We start from the raw sequence: 12,798 nt of genomic DNA, 5'->3' as shown, positions 1-12,798 counted from the left end.
TCTCAGTCGGAAGGGGCAAGTAATTCCAACAGAATGGACCCTCCACAAGGATGTATGCAAGAGACTTTGGGCCACTTGGGGCCAACCAACCATAGATCTCTTTGCAGCCTCGATGACCAAGAGGCTCCCAATATATTGCTCACCAATCCCGGACCCAGCAGCAATACATATAGATGCCTTTCTCCTAGATTGGTCGCATCTAGATCTATACGCATTCCCACCGTTCAAGATTGTCAACAAGGTACTGCAGAAGTTCGCCTCTCACGAAGGGACAAGGTTGACGCTAGTTGCTCCCCTCTGGCCCGCGAGAGAATGGTTCACCGAGGTACTTCGATGGCTAGTAGACGTTCCCAGAAGTCTTCCTCTAAGGGTGGACCTTCTACGTCAGCCACACGTAAAGAAGGTACACCAAAGCCTCCACGCTCTTCGTCTGACTGCCTTCAGACTATCGAAAGACTCTCGAGAGCTAGAGGCTTTTCGAAGGAGGCAGCCAGTGCGATTGCTAGAGCAAGGAGAACATCCACCCTTAGAGTCTACCAATCGAAGTGGGAAGTCTTCCGAAACTGGTGCAAGTCAGTATCTGTATCCTCGACCAGTACCTCTGTAGCTCAAATAGCTGACTTTCTCTTATACCTGAGAAAAGAACGATCACTTTCAGCTCCCACTATCAAGGGTTACAGAAGCATGTTGGCATCAGTCTTCCGGCATAGAGGCTTAGATCTTTCCAACAATAAGTCTTTTGAGACCACGAAGGAGCGTCGCTTGGTTACACCTGGTTGGAATTTAGACGTGGTACTAAGATTCCTCATGTCAGACAGGTTTGAGCCGCTACAATCAGCCTCCCTGAAAGATCTCACCTTAAAGACACTTTTCCTGGTATGCTTAGCCACAGCTAAAAGAGTCAGTGAGATTCATGCCTTCAGCAAGAACATCGGATTTTCGTCAGAAAAAGCTACATGTTCACTACAACTTGGTTTTCTAGCCAAAAAATGAGCTGCCTTCTCGACCTTGGCCGAAATCGTTCGATATTCCCAGCTTATCGAATATGGTAGGCAATGAACTAGAAAGAGTCTTATGCCCTGTGAGAGCTCTTAAGTTCTATTTAAAACGAACTTAACCTTTACGAGGCCTATCTGAAGCTTTATGGTGTTCAGTTAAGAAACCGTCTTTGCCTATGTCAAAGAATGCTTTATCCTATTTTATCAGACTGTTAATACGAGAAGCTCATTCCCATCTGAGTGAGGAAGACCAAGCATTGCTGAAGATAAGGACACATGAAGTTAGAGCTGTCGCAACTTCCGTGGCCTTTAAGCAAAATAGATCTCTGCGAAGTATAATGGACGCAACCTATTGGAGAAGCAAGTCAGTGTTTGCGTCTTTTTATCTAAAGGATGTCCAGTCTCTTTACGAGGACTGCTACACACTGGGACCATTCGTAGCAGCGAGTGCAGTAGTGGGTGAGGGCTCAACCACTACAATTCCCTAATTCCATACCCTTTTAATCTTTCTCTTGAAATGTTTTTATTGTTGTTTTTTGGGTTGTCCGGAAGGCTAAGAAGCCTTTCGCATCCTGGTTGATTTGGCGGGTGGTCAAAGTCATTTCTTGAGAGCGCCTAGATTAGGGGTTTTGATGAGGTCCTGTTGTATGGGTTGCAACCCTTGATACTTCAGATCCTAGGGGTCGATCAGCATCCTAAGAGGATCGCGAGGCTCCGTAAGGAAGACGTACTTAAAAGGCAGAGTAATTGTTCAAGTCGACTTCCTTACCAGGTACCTATTTATTTTGTTTTTGTTATTTTGATAACTTCTAAAATGAAATAAAAACTCTTAGCTCATAAAAGTGTAAACATATATTGCTGGTCTCTACCCACCCCCCTGGGTGTGAATCAGCTATATAATCACCGGCTAAGTTAAATATTGAAAAATGTTATTTTGATAATAAAATAAATTTTTGAATATACTTACCCGGTGATTATAAATCAAATGACCCTCCCTTCCTCCCCAATAGAGACGCAGTGGGACGAGGAGAAAATTGAGTCTTTGTTTACACTGAGAACAGGGTATCTGGTCGACAGATGGCGCTGTTGGGCACACCCGCAACCTGTGTAGCGATCGCTGGCGAGTTTTTACCGTAGAGTTGTCTGTCGAGCAACAGAGTTGCAGCTATATAATCACCGGGTAAGTATATTCAAAAATTTATTTTATAATCAAAATAAAATTTTTCCTAACCTGTCAAACCTGAGTTCTTTACTCATACTTTACATGACATCACCTACCCCCAAAGAAAGTCCCGTGTGCGATCAAAGTGAAGAAGGTATGAGTGTGCAGGGTGTCATTCCTTCCCCTTACTACCAACGGTTGGCATCTCGTTAAAAGTTTTGTAGCCATTTGCCAGCTTGCAATAACATCCATATCCATGGTAAAGAGCCCAGGTTTGTATAGTTAGGAAAAAATACAAAGTACCCCCAAATTGGTCATGTTTCTGTTTCGATGAGTATGACTGTTCATTTTGAGTCCTTGCTATATGAGGCGATTCGACGATGCCAACCTTAATCTTAGTAACTTTGATTTTCCTAGGACATTGTTGGTGTTCCGTCTGCATGAAAGGGTCTATCGGGTGCTGTCAGTTTCTCTAAGGCTACCCTTACAATGTCTTCCAATTCCTGCTTCACCTATGGAGGCACTGAAGGATGTGACACCTGATTGTTTTGTCTCTGTTGCTGTGGGAGTGTCGCTTTTTGGTTTCCAGGACCCCAAAGGAGGGGAGCAAGAAGTGCTCTATTTTCCTCTGCCTTTGTTAGATTTTTTTATATGCTGCTACTATTAAGTAGAAGAAGCAGATGATATTATTAAAGAATTTTTAGAAAGACAGGGAGACAGGCAGTGCGGTACCAAGAACCAACCCAAACTGGGAAGGTTTCTAGGTATGCAGTACAGTAGCGTTGCTATCGGTACTTGGTCTCGTACTGAACATAGGCGGGCACTGTCAGTCGAGATGAAGGGATGTCAGGATGCCAGAAAACTTCAAATTAATCAATCAATCAATCGAGATGAAGGGCACTGTCAGTCGAGATGAAGGGATGTCAGGATGCCAGAAAACTTCAAATTAATCAATCAATCAATCGAGATGAAGGGCACTGTCAGTCGAGATGAAGGGATGTCAGGATGCCAGAAAACTTCAAATTAATCAATCAATCAATCGAGATGAAGGGCACTGTCAGTCGAGATGAAGGGATGTCAGGATGCCAGAAAACTTCAAATCAATCAATCAATCAATCGAGATGAAGGGCACTGTCAGTCGAGATGGAGGGATGTCAGGATGCCAGAAAACTTCAAATCAATCAATCAATCAATCGAGATGAAGGGCACTGTCAGTCGAGATGGAGGGATGTCAGGATGCCAGAAAACTTCTAATCAATCAATCAATCAATCGAGATGAAGGGCACTGTCAGTCGAGATGAAGGGATGTCAGGATGCCAGAAAACTTCAAATCAATCAATCAATCAATCGAGATGAAGGGCACTGTCAGTCGAAATGAAGGGATGTCAGGATGCCAGAAAACTTCAAATCAATCAATCAATCAATCGAGATGAAGGGCACTGTCAGTCGAGATGAAGGGCACTGTCTTTTTTTCCCTCTTTATGGACAAAATTCTCTCTCTCTCTCTCTCTCTCTCTCTCTCTCTCTCTCTCTCTCTCTCTCTCTCTCTCTCTCTCTCTCTCTCTCTCTCCCCCAAGAACCAACCCAGACTGCGAGTGTTTTGGTAAAGGGGCTTATGTCTGGCTAATGTTGCTTGGTTTTGTACCCAATCTAGCACCCGCACTATCGGTTCGGATGAAGGGTGCTACCCTTCTCCCCTTCTTTTTGTGCAAATGATTGAAGTACAACTCAGTCTCTCTCCTTAAGGTTACTAAATACTTTATTTCTGAAAAGAGAAAAATTTGCTCGCAGTGAAATGAGAGGAACCACTGATAGGTAGCCTTTCTTTTACGAGCGACAAGACATTCCATCACGTCAGGGTGATTGGGAATATGATCCTCAGTTCCCTTGTGATCAAACCGTGACTTTCTACTGTCACTCCCGAGCCACCACCTCCCGAGTATGGGAATGAGATCCCCTATCACCTGTTCTCTCTCTGAGAAGTTAGTCAATGGGGAGGGACACTTCCAAGCACTCATGCTTTCGGAAACAAGAGCAATTGACCATCCAGTATCACGTAATTGGTGGTGAGGTTCTCCACCTCCAAGTAACCAGAATACATGTGACGTAACTGTTCGGCTCCCACTACCACGTGCTCTTTTATGCTCCAGTGGCTAAAGTATACAATTCACTACAAAAGTCTCTGGTTTTGTGAGGGCTAAAAGTAGTTCTGCTAATATAAGGAAGGGTGATCAATAATTGGCCCTCCATTCATTCTCTTCAGGGTACACTCTTGGTTCCCTTCCTGGTTCAGATGGTGTATGCTTTGGGGGAAAAAGGGCCAACAACATCAACACCTCTCCTGAGACCCCTTTGGAACTTGTGCAAGCAACCTCAGCCCTCCATCCGCGGGATCCTCCTCCGGAGATGTTTATACGACCAACCCTTAGCTTGACCTTGGTGTTGTCCGTCAACCCTCTCACAATGACATTCTCCCTCATCCTGAGCTCGCCCATCGGCCGATGATCTTCTCTAAGGATAACTCCTTTCTTGTCTTAAGTTAGGTTTGCCCTGTAGGGGGTAATCCCCCTCCTAAGAGTTTGGAGTACTCATCTCTTTTCGACAAGGAGAGAGACTCCGTTGCTCATTCACCCACCTGTTGAGGTGTGAGGGTGGTTCTCTCTTTAATTTACGCAAATCCAAACATCTGGTCAGACTCTCAGACTCGGGCCTTACGTCTTTTTGGCAGAACAACTTGTTTCATCAAGGTATCTCCGAGCTTCTACATTTAGTTCTTTCCTATAGAAGTCTCCAGTTTTCATCCTCTCCGGCTGGAACAAGTTAATTCATCAAACTCTGTTTGGCGAGGAGAAGGCATACAGTCAAACAAGTAGTTAGTCCACAGGACTTCCTGAATACGTTCGACCACTAGAACTCATACTCCTGGATTCCAGGACATCCGTCATTAAGGAAGTATCTTCGATCATACAGGCATACCATGTCATGGTGCGGTGCTTCGGTTTCAACAGCACCTCAGGTTATCACAAGAGTTTTTACCGTAGTGTTAACCTGGGTCTACAGGATTGGCTTCATTCTTCGAAGACTTCTGGACGACTGGCTGATCCTAACAGACTTGGTGGCTTACCTTCGTCACCACCGAGACAACTCCTTGAGTTTACCGTGATCTGTGGATTGAAGTAAACTCGAGAGATATCCCTGCTTTCTTATCAGAGACGGTTATTTTTAGACATGTTCATCATCATCAGACTGCAGCAATTTTTTGCAGAACAACGGGGTCCAAGGTGGAAGATGGCGGTAGTCTCTTCCTTCTACAAGGTGCACTTTCAGCCAGCGGTGGTTACGTCTCATAGGTCACCTTTTCACTCTGGTTTGTCAAGCCCGCATCGGACTCTTTTAAATCAAACTTCTTCCGGGGAAGCTAGATCCCAAGTGGTTCAGCTTGAGGGATCTTTTTCTCTGGTCTCTACGGGATACGGGCTGGAGACATAGCTAAAGAAGATGATTGACAGACTAGAATCTCCGCCAAGGAGGGGTGCCACATGCTGTACCTCTCGGCCTCCAGCCTCTGGTCAGAGTCCGAATGGTACCATCGTTTGAATCTTACGGGAGAGGAGGGCACCCTTCCTAACCCTGCAGCAGATACCTCAGTCCCTGGTGGGTTACTTGGTGGTATTGGCGAACAACAACATTAGGGGAGTAGCTCACGCAAAATAGACAGTGCGGTACCTGTTTTTGAACCTCCTGTGTTTTCTATTATGGGAGCTACTCAGATAGTGGTCCCCAAATGGTCTTTGTATGATCCAATGGCCTACAAAGTCCTGACTTTGAGGGGTTTCTCGACAGTGGATCTCTTTGTGACGTCCTTGAATAACGGCATCGGCTCTACTGTTCACAAGCCCCGGATCCCCAGGCTCTACGGCAGGAGGTATTCAGGAACAGTGGGTCATTGGCGTTTTAGCCCTTTTCCCCCACACTGCTTAATAATAATAGTGCTTAACTAGGAAAGATCATCTGCAACTGGGCAATGATCCTCTTAGCTCCACTTAGCATCTGCGGGATGGTTCCCGTACCTTCTTCAGCTGCTGATGGAAATCCGGAGCGAACTCCCTCCCTGACATGATCTACTCAGACAGCCACATATGATCATCTTCCACAGAGCCGTAGGTCCCCTACATTCTTCACACCTTGACATTTTCTAACATCTTACACAGAGAAGCTTTCACAGCAAATTGCGAAAGGGTGTTCCAGATACCGTACCTGCGGAATTCTCCAGTTCCAGGCTAATAGGCTAGTGGGCTACGTTCGGTGGTTAGTGTCGTGGATGGGTAACTCCCCCCCTTGTTGCCACTTTCCAGTGTTGCGGAGTTTTCTTGGATACATTTTGGGGGAAAAATCCTCTCAGACTCAGCGATGTATAGCTACCACTTGCCTCGCCTCGCCCTCTGAACAAAAGGAATTAACCTTTCCTCTGTGTTGGTAGTCTTTCATACGGAGTCTTGAGCCTACCTGCCCTCAGTCAGAAGTTAGACCTCCTCCACGGAGCATAGTTCGCATCTTCCGATTTTTAAAGGGGGCCCGCCAACGACCTAGTACACCAAACAGCAGCTCTTCACCTGACCTTGCAGACTGGTCTTCCGTTCGTGTTAGCTGCAGCTGAAAGAGTTGGTGAATCCCATGGTTTGCCTTGGACGTCTCATTTACGGCGATGGGCAAGGTAATACAGTACTCGACTTCGTTCCTGGCAGCTCGGATCCCAGATTTGTGCCATTCAGATTGGGAGTCCTTCATAGCGTGACCAATAATCCAGATCAACAGCTACTATGCTGGGGAAGAACTTGAGGTGCTACCTTAAGAGACCTGCAGGAGCTTGCTCCCAAGTGTCAACACTCTTTGTCAGCTCAAGGAAGGTAAAGAGAAAGACCACTAAGAACACGTTTTCGGCTTGGATTCGCAAGGTCATTGACTGGGCATTGAATTTTGATCCTTCCCTTCAATAGAGGAGACCTAGAGCTCATAACGATATGTACAGGAGTAAGTCCCTAGCGTTTAAAAGGAACTACTCTGTGACGCAAGCTTTGCGAGAGAGCTTGTACAGGAAACGTCAAATGAACTTCACCGCCCACTTCCTGCAAGCTATTTATAGAGATGACTCGGCCAATCAACTGGCTGATCTTTGACCTGGGGTTTTCCCGCAAATGCTCCGCACATAACAGGGAGAAACCTTAACACCTCGCTAATTTGTGCATAGAACGGTTAGCGGCCTGAGCAATCTGTGTGATTGTATGACTAGTCTAGGTAAGACTTCTCAGAAACGAAGGAATCTTTGAACCACCCATAGATGTGATGGTGATGGTGCCATAAAAATGAAGATATTGTTAATGAAAATCAAGAATAATTTTGGATAGCTCCCAGTTGTCCCTTCAGTTCCTTATTTTTTGGGGGCAGTCAGCTGTCTGTTTAAGCACTACCTTAGTTTGTATTTACTACCAATGAAGGATTTGAAAGCAAAATTTATCCAGAGATCGGACATCTTCAAAAACACAAAACATCACAGAGCTATGAAAAACATGTCTGAACCTTCGCTGGTGCTAAGGTGGAATGAGGGAGGGAGAGTGGGGAGGGGTAGGGGTGAGGTGAGGATAGTCGTAGTAGATGGCAGCAGTCGGGTGTAGATCGGCACCTCGTAGTTCCGGGGGATGTTGAAGAAGGAGAGGTCTAATTGAGGGACCTATGGTCGTGGTTCTAACACACCCCAGTTACTATATCGACACTCATTAGAGTGAGCTAGCTGGGTTTATTCCTGGCATTCCATGCATCTTTTTCTCTGGTATATTTAGCAATATTTATGCCTTAGAAATGGTGCTATAAGGAGCATTTCACTGGGCGACACAGGTTCCTCGCCCAGAAATAGATTTTTCCTTCGTCAAAATCCCTTTTTTAGCTTTGTTGCTGATACCCCTACCCCACTGTTATGTCAAAGGTGTCATAACTACACAAGAAGTGTGACACTTCGTTACAGGGAGGTTTTGAAGGAGGAACCGTTTAAGCATTTCTTAATCTACAATGGTTAACAATAAACTCATTTATTCCTGGATATTTTAGAGTGCCTGGTTTTGGAAAATATTTAGGAATAGTCTGTGCAAAATTTATGAGTCTGTGTAGTAAAATTATTACAATTTTTTAAAATTATTTTTTATAGTTTTTTTATGGGTTCTGTGACACCAATCTTTTCAATTACTGTCCCCTCCCTCCTCTACTGATTGAATCAGTCAAACACTGCATAGCTTTACTATTGAAAAGAGTAAGAAAATATAGACTGATCATATTTACTGAAAAAATCAATTTGCTTTATTTGGGTGTCGGTTTAACCAGCAAAGAATACCAGTGAGTGACATAGCAATGATTTTTATCTAAGGAACATTATATTCTAAAACTGGATGTACTGGACTGTATTTTAGAGTTTTGTTTCAAATAAAGTTTGATATGAGTTTATTATGCATTTTTTGGTATTAAACATGATCTGCTCTTATCAGGCAGACATTGGCATAAGACTTGAACTTTTGCATTATGACTTTGTACGTAGGCTTATCTACTTAGAATAAAGATCTGTTTTGTACACTTAGAACAATTTAGCAAGTAGCACAATTCATGATGTGCATTTTATTCATTAGATTGCATTATTATCACGTCAATCTCTAGCATGTCGTAGCAGTAGACGATGCTTAGCAACTATAGGCTATTATAGTCTGCCATTCTCCTTCTGTCAGGCTCTCTTATTTTAGGTATGTCTACTCTACCTTTCAGATCCTTTTTTTCCAGGGACCTTCCTCAGTATGGTCACAAGCAGTGGCAAGCTTATTTTGGTCGCACATTTGATATATATACAAAACTTTGGAAGTTTCAGCAGCAACATCGGCAAATTCTCGACTCGAAGTACGGGTTGAAGCGATGGCAGATTGGGGAAATTGCCTCCAAGATTGGACAGCTGTATTACCATTATTAGTAAGTATGATAATACTCTTACTGAAGGACTGTAATCTAAACAATAACTTAGTTTTCATTATGTTTCTTATTGTAATATTTAATGTAAATCAATATTATGATTTTAATTAGGAAAAATATATTTAGTTTAGCTGAATGATCATTGCAGAATAATCATGATTTTAGGCTTAATACTTTTATATATGTACTGCATATTTTATATTTTTGCTCTTTACAGCTTGAGAACAAGTGAAACAAATTACCTCAATGAGGCATTTTCGTTCTATGCCGCCATCAGAGGCCGGGCTTACTACAGCAGAACCAGCAAAGATGATCGGTCTGTACAAATGTAAGAACGTGTCTACTTGTAGAGCCTTGTCACATTCCAATTTAGAATAGTAAAAATTAATTACCCTTTTCTTTCTTCAATCTTCTCGTCACAAAGATGGGAGCTTGGTCTACATATGCTTTATTAAATTGGTAACTTACTTTACTTACTTTGATGCTGCTTTTCAAGTCCCATACAGCAGGGGAACCCCACTCTCTACAGGACCTCCACTGTTGTTTTACCTTGTTCGTTCAGAGTATTTAACGTTTCATGTCTCATTCTGCGTTTATTGTTAAATCGTCACTGTCAAAAGACTCATGAAATAAGAAGTCTTCTTCAGTTTTCTCTTGAAAGCCTTAATGTCTTCAATCATTCTAATGTTTCGTGGGAGCTTATTATATAGTCTCGGGGCTGCATATTTAAAGGCTCTGGAGCCTACAGTAGACATATATCTAGGTTCCAATTATGAGAATTGATGGAAAGCCAGAAGGGGCCCAAGATTTTTTTCTAATTGGCCTTTAAACAGAAATATTACTTTAATCATAATTTATCTTAGGTTTGCCAAGACCATTTGGTTGTGGTTCTGTTTATGAAACAATGTGATATGGAAATGTATTCTTAAGAAGTATAAACTATTTTACGACTAGAATCTGTTACCATGGAATTTGAAGGGCATTTTAATATACAATTTACCTATATGATGTAGCTCTTTCAAAGGGAATTGATAAATTTCCCTATAGTGGAGTGTAATCCTCACACCACTTTCCCCCAACACTCTCAGTCTGATGATTTTGCTAAAGCCCTATCTTTCACTTGGTTAAAATACAAATTCTATTCCCTTCTTATTAGTCATTGTTAAGATTCATCTGCTTTTGTATATTTGCTGATTGAAGTTTGAACATTTTACAATTGCTGATATGATTCTGCTGTGATAACAGTAACCACCAGCTCAGTTTTGGGCTTTAGTGTTTGGACACTCATATTTCATATAGTGCAGAGATAGTTTGGTCACTCATATTTCATATAGTGCAGAGATAGTGTTTGGTCACTCATATTTCATATAGTGCAGAGATTTTTCCTGCCCTCGATTCAATGTTCTTGGAAGCAGTGATGGCTCAAAATCCTGGGATTCATATTCAGGAGGTTCAGGGTAATCTTAATTGGTGGGTGGATGACAATAACTAACCATTTGGAGATGCTTCTGTTCTCGATGGCATCAAAAGAGGTATTGTTCTTTTGTTGATAGGTAAAAATATCAGCGTTACTTCTACCATCGTAAGTACCTGAAAGAAAAGAAACATCAAAACGTAAGAATACAGAAAAGCTACCTTTAGAGACTTAACAGTTTTTCTCTTAACGTTAAATGCAATACAGTTTGTTCCATTACCTAATACAAACCATTTCACTCTTTATTATGGATATATATTTCAACAAAAGCTGAAACTAGCCATAAAACTTTTAGCAAGGTATAACTGCCTGCCGCTAGTAAGTGGGGCTTGGGCAGGGGGTAGACCAGCCACCCTCCTCTCACACACACACACTGATGATATGACGTCACTTCATTTTGTCTCTGTAGAGAACAGACATGCTGTCTCTCTGTCCTTAACCCTTATGTTGTTCAATATAAACTGGCTGTTTCTTTATTTCATTTTCTTTTGCTGGAGCATATGTGACTTGTGAGGATCACTACGATACGGATTTGTCCTGATGTGAAAGGTTGCCCTTGCAGCACCTTCATGTTGCCTGCAGATACTGTCCTTGTGCCCTTTTCCTGCATGCAGAGGCCATTCTTGCTTGCATGAGTCTCCTTGTAAAGAATGTTGAGTGTGTCCATCCCCCCCATTGAGTGCATTTTGGTAGGTGATGGAAGAAACCCAAAAGGGATTCTTCTCCTTTGGGGTCTTTCTTGAAGGCGAAGAATTCCCGACTTCTTACTCCGGTGTTTCCTATCCTCCTTGTTGACTCTGCTCGGTTGGTCTCCGGAGGATGATTAAGAGTGGTGGCTGTTTAACCCCCAAAAAAACGTTAGGTTCAGAGAACTCTGTCACTTCCCCTTACGAAGCGTTGCCGCCCATGGCCTTAGGGGAGTCTTTTACAGAGTCGGCTTTTGCCTCCTTAGGGATCTCGGGATCCCCCTCCAAGTAACAGTCTTTGGAAGCACTACAGCTAGAGACACAACGGGAGTGCACATCTGCTTTCCCAGGGGTCAACTATGGTCTTCCTCTTAGGTAACTTGCCAGAGCTTCTCGTGCCTTTAGCTGCTGCTGCGTCCGCTTCTGCTCTTCCATCTTTCGTTTGTGCAGCTCTGGCGTACAAACGAGAACAGTTGCAGACTGTTTTTGCCTGCACATACACCAAATACAGTAGTCTATATATTTTCCTCTGTCCTCATACACCTGACAACACTGAGATTACCAAACAATTCTTCTTTGTTCAAGGGGTAAACTAATGCACTGTAATTGTTCAGTGGCTTCTTTCCTCTTAAGGGTAAGGGTAGAAGAAACTTTAGCTATAGTAAGCAGCTCTTCTAGGAGGACACTCCAAAATCAAACCATTGTTCTCTAAGTCTTGGGTAGTGCCATAGCCTCTATACCATAGTCTTCCACTGTTTTGGATTAGAGTCCTTTTGCTTGCTTGAGGGTACACTCAGGTACTCGGTTCTATCTTATATCTCTTCCTCTTATTTTTTGAAATTTTTATAGTTTATATATGAAAGATCTATTTCAGTATTGTTACTGTTCTTAAAACATTTCATTTCCATTGTTTATTACTTCTCTTGTAGTTTGTTTGTTTCCTTGTTTCCTTTCCTCCCTGAGCTATTTTTCTCTGTTGGAGCCCTTGGGCGTATAGCATCTTGCTTTTCCAACTATTGTTATACAATAGCTTGTAAAACTAATAATAATGATACAGTAGACCCCCGGGGTACGGCGTCCCCAGCTTACATTTTTTTCACGTTACGGTGTGGAATACAATGTTTTTTCGTCCCCTCGTTACGACATTTTTCCCCACCTTACAGCATCGAATTCCAAAACTCAAACTTGGCGGTTTTTACGCGTACGACTGTGCGAGTCACTAGCCTACCACCACCCTCATACGTCACTGCATACGTCACTAAGAAGCTGGTCTGCTATTGGTCGGTGTCACAGCGTCACTAAGATGCCGATACGCTATTGGCCGAAATTCCTCCCACAATGCCTGAGAGAGATGCTGCCTCTCTCTCTCTTTGTTATACGCGCGCTCAGTTCAGAATCTCGTGTGCGTTTCGTAAAGACTTGAGGAGGGGACCAGGAGCCTCCGAACACGAGGCCCTAGAGGGCATGCGAGGAGCA

At 43.1% G+C, this 12,798-nt stretch overlaps 1 protein-coding gene across 3 annotated transcripts in view; it reads left to right on the top strand.

The window, feature by feature from the left end:
* The window catches only part of LOC137625788 (protein SCAI-like), a 156,202-nt gene that overhangs the window by 46,211 nt on the left and 97,193 nt on the right, over positions 1 to 12,798 (top strand). For 2 of the 3 annotated variants that reach the window (XM_068356678.1, XM_068356677.1), the window contains exons 2-3: positions 8,965 to 9,162; positions 9,380 to 9,490. In XM_068356678.1, coding sequence (XP_068212779.1) covers positions 8,965 to 9,162; positions 9,380 to 9,490 — 309 coding nt within the window. The remainder of the gene's footprint in view (positions 1 to 8,964; positions 9,163 to 9,379; positions 9,491 to 12,798) is intronic. The other variant, XM_068356679.1, reaches the window with a different exon arrangement.

Source organism: Palaemon carinicauda, chromosome 32 (genome assembly GCF_036898095.1).
Source record: "Palaemon carinicauda isolate YSFRI2023 chromosome 32, ASM3689809v2, whole genome shotgun sequence".
In the NCBI taxonomy this organism is placed as follows: domain Eukaryota; kingdom Metazoa; phylum Arthropoda; class Malacostraca; order Decapoda; family Palaemonidae; genus Palaemon; species Palaemon carinicauda.
Note: the sequence above shows the minus strand (reverse complement) of the source record. Positions and strands in the feature narration are given on the sequence as shown.